Source organism: Ornithodoros turicata, chromosome 1 (assembly GCF_037126465.1).
Source record: "Ornithodoros turicata isolate Travis chromosome 1, ASM3712646v1, whole genome shotgun sequence".
Taxonomy (NCBI): domain Eukaryota; kingdom Metazoa; phylum Arthropoda; class Arachnida; order Ixodida; family Argasidae; genus Ornithodoros; species Ornithodoros turicata.
In genome coordinates this window covers 193,736,812-193,756,051 of record NC_088201.1, presented here as the reverse complement: position 1 = coordinate 193,756,051, position 19,240 = coordinate 193,736,812, and the positions used below count along the sequence as shown (strand labels likewise).

General features: G+C 45.5%; 1 protein-coding gene across 2 annotated transcripts in view; it reads left to right on the top strand.

Annotated features, from left to right (window-relative positions):
• The window catches only part of LOC135378912 (atlastin-2-like), a 277,503-nt gene that overhangs the window by 123,451 nt on the left and 134,812 nt on the right, over nucleotides 1-19,240 (top strand). For both annotated transcript variants that reach the window (XM_064612076.1, XM_064612075.1), the window contains 2 exons: nucleotides 6,192-6,333; nucleotides 6,426-6,616. In XM_064612076.1, coding sequence (XP_064468146.1) covers nucleotides 6,192-6,333; nucleotides 6,426-6,616 — 333 coding nt within the window. The remainder of the gene's footprint in view (nucleotides 1-6,191; nucleotides 6,334-6,425; nucleotides 6,617-19,240) is intronic.

Sequence of the window (19,240 nt, the reverse complement as noted above, 5' to 3'; positions counted from 1 at the left end):
GCCGGTAGAACTGCCGTGCCAGCGCCGTAGCGCGTGGCAGCAGAGGCACGTCTTCGTCATCACACACGGGCCGCCACACTAGAAACGGTTGTTCCCGCTGAGAAACTAATATGCCTAAAATTTTTCAGGGCGAAATCGCTCCACTGTGTGAAAAGCGTGCGCTTCAAGTTTCTCTTCCGTATTCCCCTCTCCCGCACGTATTTTCCTGTAGATCGAGCAACAGTGCCGTGCTGCTGGCCCCCGTTACGTCACCGGTATTGCGCAACGCCAAGCAGCGCTGGTGCTATGGTTCGGAGTTCGGGATCCCGAAATCCCGGAATTTCATCATAATTTCACGTCCCGAAATGCGGGGATTTCGCAGGGCTAAATCTCGGGATTTCGGGATTATAAATTTTTGCTTTATTGGCAACAAATATTCAACGGTACGAGTGAAAGAGAAGGAACGGTGTCCAACCGACTTTTTGTTTCAAGCAACCCTTCCCCAAAAAATATCATTTGCAATCCGAAACGAACCAACCTAGTCGTCCAAGATACTTTACAACGACATTAGCTGATGACTCATGTCAGCTACGGAAGCCATAGCGGAAAACAGTCCTCAAGTAGCATAAAACTGCCATGAAATCAGAAGGAGTCTTCCAATCCTACAACAAGAAATATTGCAGAATCTATCTCTCTCCGCAGGTATCTCTTTTTGTTCTTTTGATCCTCCCGAATTTGACGTATATTTGAAACGTCAAATGTCAAATATAATGAGGGGAAAAAGCCATTACAGAAACAAGTAAATGACACTAGATGTGTTTGAAATTCAAAATTACAGATTAAGATGGCTTCTATGGCTGCACGCAGTGTCCTCTGGTGCTGTCGCATCGTTCCATGAGTATATATAAGTATATATATATATATATGTTTGTAACTCAAACGTCGCCATGCCAGTACTGGACAGCTGTTTCAGCCTTGTTGGGCCTCATCAACAGTACGCAGGCAGGCAACGTTTGAGTGGATGGCGTCAGAAGGTCACGTAACACGTGATTCCTCCAGTCAGGGTGAGATAACTCACTCACTGAAAGCCCAGTGCAAAGCCAGTGAAGTATAAAATGAAAAAGAAAAAGTGAATGAAAATGAAAAAGTATAAAATGAAAAAGCCCCGGCTATTTTTTTCCATTTAAATATATATATATATATATATATATATATAAGTCGTGCTTTGCACAGGGCGTCTTTTACAAGACTGGGTGGAAAATTACGATTAACGAAGGTTCGTTACTACCGCCACCATAGCATCCTTCTGTAATCTGAACGGACACGACAAATATTTGCCGAGGAGCCACGAGTTACTTACAGACGTGCCCGCAACCTTCAAGATAGACTAGTCAACTCCAAAGTTCCCAAACCATTAACACCTACGGCGGGATGCCATCCATGCAATGGTAAAAGATGCCAAATATGCAAATCAATGCAAAGCACGGCAGCGGTCAAGAGTACAAACTCCGACTTCTCCCTTAAAATCAATGGCCACTTTGACTGTAACTCAAGTAACATTATTTATATGATTCGATGTACAACATGCTCCGCGCAATATGTAGATCAAATTCATTTAGGATTCGATTCAATAATCACCGATCAGATGTTTCGAAAAAAGGTAGCCTCCCGGTTTCCCGCCATTTTAGTCGACCCGGTCATTCCATTAATAACGTCGCACTTTTTATTTTAGAGTCAAATTTAACATCCGATCGCTGCAGAGAGCAACGCGAATCGTACTTGATCTACAAATTCCAATCTCTAATAAATGAGGATAAAGGAGTGCTATCAACTGTAAGAAGCATATCCGGATAACTTTTTTTCTGTGTGACCTCAGAGTGCCCCCTGCCTCTTTTCTTCTTTTCTTCACAGCTGGACACAATGACGCTAAGAACACCCCGGACAACAGGTTTTCGACGAGCGCGACCCCAGACCTTTCTGGAACTCCAAGGCTCTGACACGTAATCTCCCCGGCCGATGACCTAGGAACCTTGCGGAATCTTCCAGAACATGACTCACTGACGACTGCCTCGCAGTGAAATTGTACCAGCTGTGACGACACTTTTGTAACCTTTTAAAATACCTTGTACATAGATTTTCGTCTCAGTCCCGAAGAAGGCGGAGCTTCCGCCGAAACGTAGACTTCCCCAAACCCTTAGTTTAAACGCCAGCTTAATAAATAACTTTCCCCTACTCCCTACTTCAGTCTCTGGTGTCTTTTCTCCCCTATCTATATACAACACCCTGGTCGTTCCAACCTCCATTTTGTAGCGTATATATATATAGGACAAATAGGTTAATATATCAGACGGCTACGAAGTTGAATAAAAGTGAAATAGTAAGACGTGGACTACAGATTACAGGAACGTTAACAAAAACTAATTTATTTAATGGGTACTTTAACACATAGATTAAAAAAAGAATGGTCGACGTTTCGACAGTGGCACTGTCTTCGTCAGGAGAAAAGAGGTACAAGGGTTGCATATTGCTTAAATAGGTTCCCTGAATGACGTCACAATCCGTGCAAGTATACCACGTGGCAGTTGTCCGAGAGTCATATTCTGGAACATTCCGCAAGGCAAAGTCCGGGTGGTGATGTCATCTTTCTTGGGGAGCCAGCTCAGGGTGAGCTGTACTGAGGCCGTAGCTGAAAAGAAATAAAAAGAGTGAAAAATAAAAGGAAAAAAATAGAACCTATATCCCATCTAGGCGACCATGGGCTTAATCGCTTCATCGTCGTTACGGTCGTTACAAGCTAACGAGTGGCGAGAAATTCAAAAAGGCGGGCGCGAAATATAAAAAGGAGGGCACGTGATAAAACACATGCACGACGCTCTTCGCGCAATACGTAAAGGTCGTGGTACACGTCACGCGCAATGTGTCACGTGCCCACCTTTTTGAATTTCCCACCACTCGTTAGCTTGTAACGACCGTAACGACGATGAAGCGATTAAGCCCCCAGATTCCTTACTGTTGAATGTACACCGGGATCTTCGGTAATGATTCATTGGAATTTGAAAATAAGGTCAGACTCGCGTTGTTCCCTGCGTCTATCGGAGCCAAAGTTTGATTGAAGAATAAAAAGGGCGACGTCATTTATTGAATGACCAGGCTGGTTGAAATGACGAGAAACAGGAAGATTTGTCTTTTTATTTTTCCTGGGCCCCAGCCAGAAGTTATTCCGCAGCAGACGGCAAGAAGAGACGCACTTCATTGCAAAGTCGACATTCCGAATCGATGCAAATGCCGGTGCTGGTGCAAAATCGGTGCAAATCGGTGCATAATCGGTGCCGGTGCATCCTGGGATCCACATATCAACATCCCGAAATCCAGGGATTGTAAAAAGGGCACGCGATTCGGGGTGGTTGGGGGCTGGGCTGGTGATGGTGAAAGGGCACGCCGTTGTCGGCGTCACAGATGTGGGCAACGTGACGATGGGCACGCGATTCAGAACCCTAGCTGGTGTTCCCCTGCCAATCTCACGCCCAAGGTCTCTTGTCGTGTCTGAGGGCTGAAGCATTACGTTTCTCCTTGTCGCAGGCGTTGGGATAACACGCTATGATGAACATTTTGTGTGTGTGTGTAAATCAGGTATGACACGTGAGCTGCACTTTTTTCGTCGAACGTAATCGTCTTCTGCTTGACGGCCGTTCACAACAAGGGACGCAAGGACCACCTCCTCCGCGATGAGTTTTTTCCTGACCAGTTACGTGGGCCTCTAGCAATTCACCGCAATTCACCGCACGTGTATTGGTTGGATCGCCGTCCAGATGGAAACTGTCTGGTGTTTGCAAGGCGTTGCAATTATATTCACTTTTGGCATCTGACAACAAATAAAAGTGCGTTGTGAAGTGTGACTGTGAGCTGTTCCCCTTCGGTGATCGATTTGTTTGCACGAATTATCAATGTAAAAAAACTGGATGGTGTAATGTTTTGCTTTTACCTTGTTTTAACTCGTGATCTTCATTATTATTATTATTATTATTATTATTATTCAAAGCAGCTTAGCGCTTTGAGGTGGTTCTGATTTACTCTGCATTTGGTGGTTTACAGGCTTGACGGGCTGGCCGTATTTCCCTCTGTCAACCCTATTGAAAATAATTCCTGAGGTTACCTCAGAGTCTGAGGTCTTCAGGTATTATGGGACATCTGAGGTCTTGGGGTTGCCTCAGAGCTTGAGGTTGTGAGGTTAGCTCAGAGCTTGGGGTTCTGAGGTTACCTCAGAGCTTGAGGTCCTGGGGTTACCTCAGAGCTTGGGATTCTGGTGTTACCTCAGAGTTTGAGTCCCTGCGGTTACCTCAGGGCCTGAGGTTTCCAGAGATTGGACCTGAAAGCATTGGACAACACAGAGCGCCCGTAGCACGACTTCGTGTTCAAAGACTTTTTATTGGTATTGAGGTCATCAGGTTCTAAATATTTTTCAGACTGTTTAATTTGTCGTTCAGTGTCGCGACTCTCTTCATTTTCTTTCTGGTTTCTTCGCCTTCCTCCGTTCTGCTCTTGAAGCACTTAAAGATAAAATTCAGTTCAGGTACGATAATCAAAGAGGTAATACAAAATAATACACGAAATACCGAATAGTGATTAGCAAATTGAGTGAGCATGTCTGCATCTACGAAAGTAATTTGCTCTACGCAGTGACAAAACTATAAAAGTTCATTATGGTAAATTGCCGTACTTAAAACGAAGACGGTTGCAACAGCAGGCACACCTAGAGTCCCCAAATATGATTAGAGGCTGTACGCATACCAATAATATGCGTATACGTTTTCAACAAGAAAAAGTAAAGATAAATGCTTGTCAAACCAGAGGGATAAACAGTCTGGTGAGCACATCGGACAGAATGCAACGGAAGGACAGAAATTTGGTGCCGATAATACACCGTTCAATATATGTAAACACTCACATTATTCCTCGTTTGTTGCTGTTCCGGCTCACGGCTTGATGGTTTTCCTATCCGCTTTCGTTCGCTGCAGACCTTGGCGATATCCTCAGTGCCTATCACGCGACATGCAATCGATGTGAAATGCATTGTAGGGAATCTGCAAATACGGTATCAGAAATACTAGAAATTTAAGAAAAAAGTTACATCAACCTCTAAATGTCACTTTCCATTCGCAAGATAATCAAGCAAATTTCCTTTGAAACAACACACACACACACAGCAAAAACTATATACAAGAAAATTTCCTTCACGTACCTTCCTGAAAGAAGCTTCCACGGGTTTCCTCGCCCTCCTTCCGGAAAATAGCGTGCACTGGATATTCCGTGTTCCGATTGAAAATATATGCGGTTGTTGTCTTCAGAAAAAATTACTCACGTCGTCCACAGAAGTAACAACTCGAATGTCGCCAAGAAACTCACGTATACACACGTCATCATGGCACCTTATTAATAAGCGGCACATAGGACGAAGCAAATACACACGCATGCCATGGAAGCTGGCGCGTAACTGCTGAAAGCAGAGGCAGGCGACTCCGAGAACTCGCTACAAAAGCGGAAACTTCAGAACCAAACGAAACGAAATATTCCATCTTTTGTAGAATCTTGATTCTTTTGTAGATTGCACAACATTTCATTGTGGCGTACGCCAACCTGTGTGAAACTCATAGAAGCAGAAAGTATCGCAACAACTCCTGTTTGCAATTTTATCTATCCATTATAGACTCTAATAGATATACACGTGAGAATCTACCGTTTACCCTATATTACCCTCATTGTGTTTTCAGACGGCTGGTCATGCAAAAATGTGTTATGTATTTTTCACACGAGTAATGCGATTTCTGTTTGCATATTACCAAAACCCTCAAGACTAGGGAGCTACGCAAACAGACGCACGCGGACAGTGTCCGGCTGTTTTCATAGTTCCCTAGCCTCGGGTTTTAGTAATATGAATTATAATCTCCAGCTCACTTACTCTTTAGCAATTCTTTCATTGTGATTTTTGCGTAACGTTCGTTGTGGGCTCTTTGTGCGAGCAGAGCTTTAGTTTATACCCGAACATCATATTTATTTATGATAACTGTTTGTTGTTTAACACATTTATTGTTCAACCAGGTTTCCAATACTATGTAATACATCCATAGTTAACCCTGATGCTGAGGTACATCATCCCAGTACACCACTTGTGGCAGCACAAGTCCACAACATCTCAGGCTGCCGCTTATTTGCAGAAGAGTCCTGACACGCAAGAACAATCGGGAGCTGAAGCAGACGCCAAGACCATAGAAAGTGTATTTGGTGGCGTCATTGGCTTTGACGTTAAAGTTTACGACGTTCCCACACCAGCAGATATCCGCGAAAAGCTCAAAACGTGTAAGACATGTTTTTTTACTTGTAGCATCCCAAACCAACGTTTCCCTTTTAGGAACCCGAAGAATAATTTCATTTTCTTTGTTTCTGAACAGGTAAAGACGATATTGACAAGGATTCATCGACAGCATCAGATTGCTTCGCCTGCTTTGTGCTGGGTCACGGCAAGGAAGATATCACGTTCCCTTTCGGCGGCGAACTGATTGACCTGGAATACATCTACGAACAGTTCAGTAACAAAGTCTGCACGAAGCTTCTTGGGAAACCCAAATTGTTCTTCTTACACGTAAGCTTTTCTATTGTAGCCTCGGGTAATGCCACAAGCATGCCGAGCAAATGTGTATTTATACCATAGAATACAAGGGGGTTATATTTATTAGAACAAGAAGAAAAAAAAGGGAGGAAAGGTAAGCCAAACGCGACGTCGTCTTGCCATTCCGAAGTAAATAAACAAAAGAAAACTACAATAAAAAGAAAAGAATTAGGAAATAAAGGATAAGCTAACAAACGATGAAGGGAGAGTGATGTAAATTAAAGAAAATATTGCCTTTAAAAAGATGGCTATCAAACGATGAAAGAAGGGTGAGATTGATTAAAGAAAAGATTACTTAAAAAAAGATGAAGTTCTTGCGTTGAGGGTGAGGGTGGGACAGGGGCGGATCTAGAGGGGGGTCAGGATGTCCTGACCCCCTCCTCAATTTCTGTTTTCACCTAGTGTTTAATTGACTTAGATCGTATATCTACCATGCTGGCATATGCTGGACCCCCCTCTCAGAAAAATCCTGGGGTGAGACACTGAAGAATGAGACCTGTGCAGCTCAGGAACATCAAAACTGTTGTCACAGAGCGCTGTGTGGGGTGTCGTACAGGGCCGAGCAGAGTGGCCAGAAAAAAGCCTGTGCATCGCAGTTCGAGTAGGCGTCGTCTGAGCGTGACTCGAGGGGTGTCGAATCTCTCATTGTCGACGGGCCCTGGAATATCAGCTTCAACCATGCAAGTGGGACATTTGTGCGAGTGACTCGTTTTATAGAAAAGCAGAGGTGTCCTGAAGACGAAGTCGTAGTCGTTGTAGAATGGACGCTAACGCGAGCAGTGGTGTGTAGCAACGAAATCCATCGACGGGTCGATGGACCGGAGATGATCGTTCAATCGGACAGCGTTTTCTTGAAACTGCCTGGTGCCGCTGTGGCGGATTCGGCGTATCTGTAATCGACAGCCAGAGGCTGAAAGTGGTAGTGAACAGTTACGGAGGTTGATATCCCCATGTGCCCGACGTGCTAGGGCGTCTATGCGAGCATATCGTCGTACGGCCGTCTCGGAACCGTTTGCACCACTGAAATGCTTTGCTGCGGCTAAGTGTATCGTGGCCATAATGAGCCCGAAGTCTTCTGTGAATTTCAGATGACTTTACGCCTTCATTCACGAGAAACTTCCTGACAATTCGCTGTTCGGTGTGGGCGCTCACCTCGTTGTCGGCCATCTTGTCCAGCACGTTTCTTCTGTTTTGCACAAACTTTGGACCACCACGTGCTGAACGCGGAGGACTGTCGGGTGTGAAAATGACGAAAAAGAAGTAGTACGAGCCATTTGCACACTCAGGACACAGAAAGTCCCGGTTTGACTTGAACATCCTTCGTAATAACATGCTCTGGGGTTTCGTCAAAGCACTTCTTCGATGCACTTACTTGACGGTGTCTTTCTGCAAACATTTTAAATGCTGACATAATAAGTACCTGCATATCAGCCTTTTTCCTTTGCCTCATGATACGTTCCCCACAGCGAAGAACATTTTGTACAAACATAGATGGGCAGACCGTGCTTTCATTTTCTCTCAGAAAGAGAAGAATGCTGCTTCCACTAAAGTGTACCATAATGTCAATGCAACCGGAGCAAGTGATCCGACTTGTCACAAATGCGACAAGGTGCCCGCCAATTTTTTGCCCACCTACTTTAGGATCTCATCATGGTCAAGGAAGTACGCAGCTGTGTCAAGTGCACTAGACTGTGGGGCATCCTCATCCGGGTCTTCAGTTCGCTGTTGTTCATTCTGCCTCTGCGTGCCTTAATGTCCCAGCATGAGAATGCCTTCTAAGCTGGGAGCGACATTCCCTGCTTTTGACCCTGCTCTACAAGCATAGCGGAACTGAAGTGCAGATGGGTTGTCGTTCCATCCTACCCTCTGACGAATACAACCAAAGAAGTCTCCAGGTCGTCTTCGCTTAGTCTGTAGGTGTAGATGTGCCTGCAGGGAAGAAACGCAACTTTGCAATTAGTTCTTCTCAAAAGGAGCTTACGCACACCATGAGTTGCAGCATACTATGCAAATACAGACATTACATCAGATATTAAACATTTGCACTTAAATATCGCAGATCACGCTGCTTATTTTAGCGCTATTAAACTAAAAACAAGAAACCATCACAATATTGTACAGCTTGGGAATTGTGGGTTAATAGAAACCTACCTGCACAACCTTTGTGAGAAAAGGTAGCTGGCTAGTTCAGCAACACTTTTCAGGGAGAAGGCGAGGCTGATTGTTGACATCCGACGGCAGCCTCAGTGTCATTAATTTCTTAGAGATGGACAAGATCCTCTCTTCATGGCCACTAAACGTTGCCGGTTGCAGCGGCGCCTTGTACACTTTGGCATGCGGTGCATGCGAATTTAGCAGGTCAAAATCACTACAAGGAAAAATTGAATATGGTTAAGTATGGCACAGCAAGAGCATTCACTATTCCTCATTGACATCTGTAAGGAACCTCTCTGTTCCCTCAGTGTCCTGAAATTGTGGAAGGCCCACAGATAGGCTGAATGTTTGTTCTGAAGACGCACCTTCGTTATTTGACTTTTATACTCGATATGAGCCCGAACGAGCCGGTTAGCTGCGCGAAGCTCTTCTTCATCTTGTAGCGTGTGCAGTCTAACGATGGAGTCCCACTCCACTACCTACAACATTTTGGGCCTAAGGACAACTCAATGCTACATAATAGCATGATAACTTACTCCATATTCAGAACTGTACAATGTGCCCTTGTCGCCGAGAAGGTTCCTGAGCAGCTTCAGTGCATGCGCGACATCGAAGATGAGGAAGATAGGCTCTACTGGTCTCACTGGGTGAGGAACGGATGTGTGAAAGTCCTCAGGCTGCCGTTGATAGATCCTACAGCCAAGAATCTTCCCTATTGTTACATTGTAGGACAAGCAATCGCACACAAGTGTGACTGCATGCATATTGCACTCTTGCAGGACTTTAACAGCATCTGTGACGATCTTTCGAAGAACATCTCCGGAGAAATATTGTTCAGAAAACATCCTATGGGCAGTTTCCAGTGGGTTACGACGCCAATACAAAAGAATCCGTCGCGAAGGGGACGTCATCGGAGTCTTCGGGTGTTTTGGACTGGCCAAAGTTTACATACCCAATCAGTCGGCTTCTCTTTTGATCGTCTAATACTCGTGCCGTCCAGCATTACTGAACACAGCCGTTCCTCCTCTACGGCACCACTGTACTTTTTCCTTCACGTGTTGCAAAGACTCCATGGTGAATCCTGGCTACACATCAACAACCTGCAGTCGTTTCTTATGGTAGCTGGTGTCGGCATTGGAAACCTTGTTGACAGGTACTTGTATGCACGTGGAGAATAGTAGAGAAGCGTTGTGTCAAATTTCCTGAAGTTCTCACTGTAACGCCGTCCAGATGGCACCCTCTTATAGTTTTGTACCACTCCTTTAGAATTTCATCTGGCAGCTCACCAAATGACTGTAGCTGTATTTCGGCCTCTTGAGGTATTAGTTTCTTTTCCTTCATGTCATCGATGAGCTTCTTCAGATATTGAATTTCTCTCTCCGTCGAATAACTTGCTTGGTGGCATAAAGTCTTCGCCTTACTTTCCCCAGGTGCTGGTAGACCGTCTTTAATTTTGAACCCGGTGTTGTTTTCGAACCGTATGAATGTCCTTGTAGAGTTTGCTGCGCACACTGCCTGGTGTCTTTTTCTGACTTTACTTCACCGGTGTTGTTGCGCTGATGTAGCCTTTTGCCAATGAACAGCATGTCATTTTGGGCCATGAGACACGCTTGTTTGTGTAGTTTAACTGCGCTCTGTAGAAACACTTACAGGAGGTCTCCTCTTGGTTGAGGGTGTACCAGTGTTTGATCACCTGGCATAGTTCCCGACACCGATGGGGTTGCCATGTCCTCGAGCGCTATTCACCATGCAAGATATAATTCACATTTTTACTTCTTTATCTTTCAAATTGACACCAAATTTATGTTTGTGTATGAGAGGACAAGAACGATAATAGGAAAAGAGAACTGCAGATTGACTAACATGTTTTTTTTTTAATATGAATGTGGTGATCGACTTTAAAACACCAACACTATGTCCCATAACCTCTGGTGTGGAGCTCGTCATAGGCTGTGCAAACGTTCTGGAAGTACTGTGGTGCTCTTCCACTTCTACGTCCTATGGTAATGTAAAGCGAAAGCCTGTAATTAGTTACTGTACTGGGCTGCAACGCATTCATGCTCTAGTCATGAGGCAACTGGTGATTATGGTACCGCTTTTTCTCCACCTGATGTGTGTAGGTAGAAAGCTTGCCTGTATGTGGCGTTCTGGGACTACTTGAGGGGAGTCAAAGCCAGTTGCTTTCCGTGTGAAGTGACGACAGCGTGACAACGTGTTGGTCCCCCTGCTCCTGCTATTCTTGGTTCTGCATTTTGCAAACATCGTGAGACTCTTTTAAAACTTTGATTATGTGTTTTTGTTACTTCTGCATCTTGGGCAGGAATTGTAGGGCATGCATCAGGCTTGAGTCTTTGTCTTTGAGTGTGCCCAGTATAAAAGCAGCCTGGCTCAAAGTGCAGCGAGCACACACGGTGGAGTGCACGATAGAGATGCGGCAGCCCTTGAACAGTTTTCAGCCACTGTACCCACCTTGTGTGCCCGCCTGTGTTCTGTTGAGGTACCCTGTTGAAACACATATATCAAATATTACATTTTTGTGGGAAAAAGTAACTTAATCAAGGAAGTTAGGTATAAAGTGGTATCCCCATAGCGGGTGTCACAATTTTTTGGTGTGTACCTGATGAAATCTCCGATAATGACACGCAGTCCTTCAACACGCTGTATACCACAACGATTAAGATAACTTTTCAGCAGTTCATCCTACCATGCATAGCTTTTCAGATTTTCAGCCTACCATGCTTCGCGCAACTTCAGCACCCCGCTATTCTCAGTGCTGCAGGCTGGTACCTCACGAGATGCCGATATTGCAACGACTCCTGCATAGTTGAGGTGCAGCACGGGCAGCGCTTCGTGCACGCTACGGCTCTACGACATAGGAAGCTCCTATCGTGGGTGCCTCGTCCGAGCTATCGTGTCCCAGCAGCCCGACGGCAAAGTAGCTATATGCAAACAATACTTTCTACTTACATCAAGGTGGGAGCAGCCTATAAAAATGTGAAAAGCGGCGCTACGTGCCACGGCAGTCCTGGATCCAGAAACAAATAGCCCCTGCCAGCCTGAAAGACTTCCACTTATAACTCGATGGCACGTCTTTTACGCCCCAAACTCGCTCCTTATTTCCCTGATAAGGTAAAGAAGGCAAAACAGACATGACAGGGGAAAGGTGTATCAAACAGCAACGAAACAATCAAGCAATCAGTATTGCAGTATTGATGGCGGTTGGCCCGAGGTTTTCAAGCGATTTATACGTAATTTTGTCATGTCCTGGGGTTGTTTTCTTTCTTGATGCTTTTGCAAGTGCACGCTGTAGTTCACCCATGGCAAATTTTGAATCCATTTCTGGTGTTCCTTTATGTTTCGACACGAGTGCATTTACGTAGGCAGTTCGGGCTGATTGTACAGGGTGGGTGCAGATAAAGTAGCCCCACATTTTCGTACATAGCGCGTTTCCCACATACCGTAGGAACTTCCGGCGGTGCACCACGGTGCATTTATGCGCTGCACGTCGAGAAGAAAATCGTGGAAACCAAACTTTGGGCAATGATATCGTTAGCAACGTGAGCTTCGCTCTCTGTATTTCCAATGGGCCATAGCAGTGTAGCAGGGTTGTGTCGCACTACCGCTCGGGGTGCCGCTCACAGAGAAACAAAACGAGATCTGGTATGCCTAGCGGTAGCTAGACGCAACTGTCCCGTGACCGCCATATTGACTTCTGCATAGGAAAATCGGGATGCACGGAGAGCAACGTTTGCATCGGCAATTTTTTTTTTTACGTGGAGTTTGGTTACTAAGATTTTTTTGTTCGGTTTCATCCGATAAATGCGTCATCCCACGCCACCGGAAGTTCATGGGGTAACCAGGAAATGCCATACGTGAATAAATGGTGGGATACTTTATATGCACCCACCCTGTATATGCATGGGGCTTGAAGAGGCCTCAGATGGTCTTGTTATTGTCGTAAGGAATTCTTCAGCAATCATTTTTTCTGAGGTCCCAGTTTTCAAAGCAATGGCACGGAAAGGGATGTTTTGCTTGGGAAGTGATTTCAAGCTCTTTATTATGCGCCGCGTCTTGGTGCTACTTCTTGATGGATCTAATGAGGCACAAGTCTCGGTCCATTTTTTTAGTTTTAATTGTTTGAGATGTTTCTTGTTTTTTTTTTCTTTGAGTGCAGTGGCCTCCTTCCGATGCCTTAGGTCCCCTGAGCATCTGAATCGTCGTTCAGCCCTTCTGCGCTGAGCCCTCAGTTGCTGGAAATTAGCATCAATATTTGCATATGCACTAGGTAGTCTAACTGTCTTGCTTGCTTCCTGGAGGTTTTCTTGTATTTTTGCTGCAAGGTCTCTCGGAGATATACAGCCAGAGAGAGAGGCCGTGTTTTCATGCTGGAAATCATGCCAGTTGTAGACTGTAAGGGGCCTTCTGGGTTTTTGTTGCATGCAGCTTTCTTCAATAATATAGGTTGGAATGTGGCCACTTCCTCTTGTAGCAATATCCACAGCTCATATAAGGTCTTGTTCAATATCATTTGTGCACAGTGTGACATCAATGCAGCTGCTGTAGGTTTGGCCGCGTAAAAACGTTGTTGAGCCATCGTTTAGAAATGTAAGATCAAGGCCCATAATGCTGTCGTCCTCCTGCGTCCGTTTTCTTGCTTTCCCGTAGAAGGGAATGTGCATTTACATCAGCACGGGTTGACGTAGCAGTGAGATAAATGTCCGTAATTGCTTAGTATCAACTGCATTTTTGGAGGTATATATGCTGCAACAATGGTAACTGTGTTTGTAGATAGGCGTGCTTTTCCAATAACATATTCCGCAGAGCCGACGCTAGATGACTGCACAAAAGCCGACGGAATATCTCTTCGGATTGCTAACAGTACATGGCTCTTGTGTCCCGGGCACATATGTAACAAACATACGAGGGGTGTTCAAGTCAACACGGGATTTGTCATTTTTCGCGAAAGTAAAATGAACTTACAGGCGGGAAATTATTTTTATTTTGCAACGTAATCTCCAGCTACACCAATGCTCTTGTATCAGGGTATCACGAGGGTTTGGATGGCAGCAGCGTGGAAATCCATATCGGCGCATAGCAGCCATGATCGGACTGCATTCTTGTCCTCGTCGTCGCAGCTGAAGTGGCGGCCCCCAAGGAACGCATTCAATGGTCCGAAGAGATGGTAACCGCTGGGGGCGAGGTCTAGACTGTAATGGGAATGTGGCAGCAACTCTCAGCCCAGTTCCTGTAAGGGGCGTGTCGTGAGATGCGCGGTATGCGGGCGTGCATTGTCCTGTAGGAGGAGGACTCCTTTGGTGGTGAGGCTCGGCCGCTTTTGCTTCAGCGCCTTATGCACATCCCTGAGAACCTGGCAGTAATAAGCTCTATTGATGGTGGTACCACTGGGCAGAAAACCAACATGAACAACGCCAGCCTTATCCCAGAAAACCGTGACCATGACTTTACCCGCAGACGGGGTGTTTCGGAACTTCTTCGGAGCTGGCGAACCCGGATGCTTCCACTGTTTTGATGCACGTGTAGACTCAGGAGCGAAATGGCGCACCCAAGTTTCATCGCACATGATGATCCGATCAAGGAACGGCTGTCCTTCAGTAGCGAAGCGGTACCTTAGCTCTTGGGAGATTCTCAGTCCTCTCTGCCGGTGAAACTCAGAGAGCCGCCTCGGGACCCAACGGGCACGAACTTTTCGAAACTGGAGGTGTTCATGAATGATAGTGTTCAACGTTCCCACAGTAAGGTCCTTGTTTCGAGCAAGTTCGAGACATGTTATCCATCGGTACTTGAGGATCAGGCGCTCCACAAGTTAGATGTTCTCAGGAAGTCAGACACTGGGCTCTGAGCCGTCCCGGCGGGTATCGTCCTGCACTCATGTACGGACGTCTCGGAACCTTTTGCACCACTCAAACGCTTCGTTGCGGCTAAGCGTATCGTAACCATACTGAGCCGGAAGTCTTCTGTGAAAGTCGGATGACCTTACGTCTTCATTCACGAGAAACTTCATGACAATTCGCTGTTCGATATGCGCGCTCACCTCGTCGTCGGCCATCTTGTTCAGAAACGTGTCTTCTGTTTTGCACAAACTTTGCACCATCACGTGGTGAAGGCGGAGGCCTGTCGCGTGTGAAAATGAAGCAAAAGAAGTAGCGCGAGCCATTTGTTCGGTCAGGAGACAGAAAGTCCCGGTTTGACTTGAACACCCCTCGTAGTTTGAGATCATGAAAGTACTGCTGATTCCAGTTTCTATGTACGCTAGCACTAGGATAGGATAACGTAACAAAAATTTTCTCACGTTACTGATTCGTCCCTGAAGTCCATTGCAGTTCCACTGCATAACCGTTGCACTACTGTAAATTTTATCCATGACTGGCTTGCGTAATGATCGTCAGCAGTTGAGATTCGAAGGCAAGAACCTGCTTTACCTCGGGAAGTTGTTGGGTTTGTGGGAGAGACACGACAGTAGCCTTAAATGCTGCCAGAACAACAGGAATGATCTGGAGGACCAAGGAGACTTCTGTTCTGGGTAACCCTTCTGTCTGGTCGATGGATGAGTTTCCTTGGGGGCGCTGGTGGCGGGGTAGGCTTGTCGCCTTCGGCAGACTCTTCAGTAGACCAGACACTTGGAGGCGGTGGAGGCTTTTCTGCTGGTGGTTGGCCTGTGGTCTTTCGTGCTATCCCTGTTTTAGCTGGCCTTTGTGGTAGCTGAGGGAAATTTTCAAACGTTGGCGGTGGTGGCAGAGTTTGGTATTTCTTTTGTTGAGCCTTTTGTTTTGTTTGCGACTTGCAGCTTGTAAATAACGCTTTACTTCTTCATTACCATAGGCATCGGCCTTGACTGCTCTCATGGCGGTTAGGCGTCGGGAACACTTGCCATAGAAAGCTGCGTGGGGACCATTACAGTTGGCACACTTATTTTGCCTTCTCGCAACACAGTCACGATAGTTGTGCGGCCCTGCACGTACCTTACAGCGCGTGGTGCCTCTGCAATTCTTTGGCGAACCGCATGCAGTTGTAACCTTGGGTTGGCGTAAAATACCCATACACTGTGTAAGTGTCAAATCCCAGCTTTATAGAGTGCGACATTTGAACATAAGACTTGAAGGTAATGATCACACTAGTGTAGTTCCTGACGCGTATGTCTCGCGTTGACATGCATCTTGAATCCTTTTCGACGACGACCATCCACAGCACCATAGGGTTGCAAGAATTCCAGCGGTTGTTCGTCACTGTATGTAATCCTGAGCCCAACTATTTTCCCTGTGTTTGTTGCGTATGAATCTGCAACTCGTGATGTCACAGCAATACTGGAAAACGTTGTTAGCGCAAGCAAGGCTTTGGCAGCAGGCAGAGACGCAACCGATATCACAATACTGCCGTCCTTTGCGAAACTGTGGCTTTTAATTTCCTCTTGAGATGCTTGCAGGACTTCTTTAGAAGTGTTGTTTGGGTTTACGTGAAAGAAAGATTCCTTACGATTGACAGGTCTCATAATAACAGGTATTTCTGCTTTCCTTTGCTTTTTGTGCACCACAGTGATGAATCCCTCATCATCTTCCATTGTATCTGAGAGTTCGTTTATCCGGGAGTGGTTCAGAGCACTATCTGCAGCCACATCATTGCTTCGTTTGTTAAGTGCAGTTCTAAGACTATCACTTTCGGTAGATTTCTCATCAGAACCGCTTATCTCACCCTTGTCTGATGTCTCAATACAGGGCGTTTGTTCTGACTGGGCTTACTTCGCATTTGCGAAGTTGCCATGGGGTCCTTAGCCAGCCCTTTTGGCGGGCATCGTTCTTCATGCCCTTTCTGCCGCGGTTGATAACAGCGACGTTAACTGATGCACTTACGGTGAACTTACTTACTGATGAACTGACTGTACCTTACAGCTACCTGAAAGGCGGACGGTTTGTCCCCATTCGACGGAACGTCGGCGAGCAGGGTAGCCTTCTAAGTAACGGTGTCAGAAAAAGGGGAACAAAATAGGCTTAGCGAAAGCTCTTCACTTTATCCCGCAAAGGAAATCGTGAGTCTCAGGGAACTGCTTCTAGCCGGCTCTACGACTTGCTGTCGTCCGTTTGAGGCTCGCGCAAATTTGAAAACGGCCAATCATTGATCATAAAACGAATTCATTCCATGGGAACCAATCTGTACAAACTAGCCACCGGATGTCGTCCTAACGTTCATTTTATGATGTTTTCGGACGTCCGATGACGTGAAACGCATGAAGTGCCTGACTTCATCCCGGAAAGGTAGTCGCGAGTTTCGGGGAACTGGTTTCAGCCGTTTCTACCGACGCGCTGTCGGCTGTTTGACCGCTCGCGCACAAATTTGAAAACGGCCAATCATTGTTCATCAAACGAGTTCATTCCATGGGAACCAATCAGTAAGAACTAGCCACCACATGTCGTCCTGACGTTCATTTTATGATGTCTTCGGACGTCCGATGACGTGAAACGCATGAAGCGCCTCACTCTATCCTGCAAAGGAATCCGCGAGTTTCAGTCTGTTTTACCGACGAGCTACTTGTGAGTCTCCATGTTACCTCGTTCTACACCAATCTCCCCCACGACAACGGCAGTCATGCGACCATAGTTGCATGTGAAAAACTATCCTAAAATCCTTATGATTCTGCTCTCGAAGAAACACTAATTTCGTTAATACTCACATGTGAATTTTGAATTCAACAACAGACATTACATTCAAATTAGCGGCACAGCTATGGGCACAAAGATACACTCAAATTGCGCAAATATACTAGAATTGTACAAAACTCAGCACAGCCCGAACGCCCCAAACGGGTTAATCTTACAGTCAACTTCAATGGCGGGATCCTTCACCTTCAAAACATACTGAAACGTCATCACAGCAACTTCCAAGTAAAAATTAGTAAGTGCTTCCTTCTGCAACTCCTTCGTCGTAGTATATCTATTGGAATGCAATTCATGCAAAGCACAATATGTGGGCCTAACTACAACGTCATTCCAAATTCGTTTTAATAATTGCACATTCGATATTAGAAACCAACCAAATATCCCTGTGTCGCGTCATTTCACTCAAGCCAGCCACTCGTTCAACAATATTAGCGTGTACATAAGTCTCTACGCCAAGCCATATGGCCTTTTTGCACTGATTTCCGACACCTTGAGTGTGAAGTCCGTCCATCCATCCATCCGTCTATCCATTCATCCGTCCGTCCGTCCGTCAGTCCAGTTTTACGTGACACCACAGCGGACAACAGCGTGAATCATTCCTAATTGAAAAATTCCAGTCCACGATAAAGGAAGACTCCGGCATATTGTCTGCAGTTCGCAGCCTTACCTCATAGAGCAAATCTCCTGGCCCTCCTCTATTCTTTCTGACGTCTCTTTTTATCGTTTCACGTTTTTAGAACGACCAGGATGAATCTTTCATAGTTAATTTCTTTGGCAAATTGAAGTTTTGTATGCATTTGTCCCTTCTATGTTGTTCCAGCCTCAGAAGATTAGTTCTCTCATGACCAGGATGAACTCTCCTGGAGCATAGCCCCTGCAAGTGTTCAATGGACGACCAGGAACGATGCTCCTGGAACATCACCAAAGCCGCTCTACGTCTACTGTTCACATCTTCCCTTCCCCCGTCCCCTTGTATATAAACACTTGTCACCTATTTTCAAGTTTAGTCCTTTTGAGGGCATCGCTGACTGCCGATACGTCGACCACTAACTGTACTGTAAATCTATTTCTAGTATCTCCCATATAATTTTAATGTAATCAAAGTAGTCATTCTTTTTCATCATTATGGGGCTTCGAAAGTTCCTTCGTTGCTTGTACTCTGTATCTTTTTCGGCGCCCATCTGTACAAAGTTTTCAAAACACACACACACACACACACACACACACACACACACACACACACACACACACACAGACAGACAGACAGACAGACAGAGAGAGAGAGCAGATAAAAGTTCAGAAGGCCACGTTGCAAACACAGTTATGAAGGAATTAAAGTGGAACAACCAAGAGATAGGGGAAGCAAAAAGGGGTGATCTATTACAATTTAATCTATTAGAAATGTATCTAGGGGTGTTGTCAACCTTGCGCCGGACACACGGCTTCGATTGTGCAGTTATAAAACATTTGCATGCATTGCAGGATCGGTCCTGCATGGTAGGCAAATGAAACAGGTTTCGAGCCATGTCGCCTCATTGCTCCATTTAAACGAAGAAGCTATGCGTGCATATCGAAACATCGAGAAAATAACAACAACGACAACTTTATTTCGAGAGAGCTACTCCCTACTACTCTGTACTACTCCCGAAGAGGTCGAGAAAACAACGGTTACAAACTAACGTGCTCCTTACAATACCACAAGGTATTTCAGCCCATACACGTTCATCGTACCGTAAAATAAGCCGTTGTAGAAATCGGAGGTGATGGAAAAATC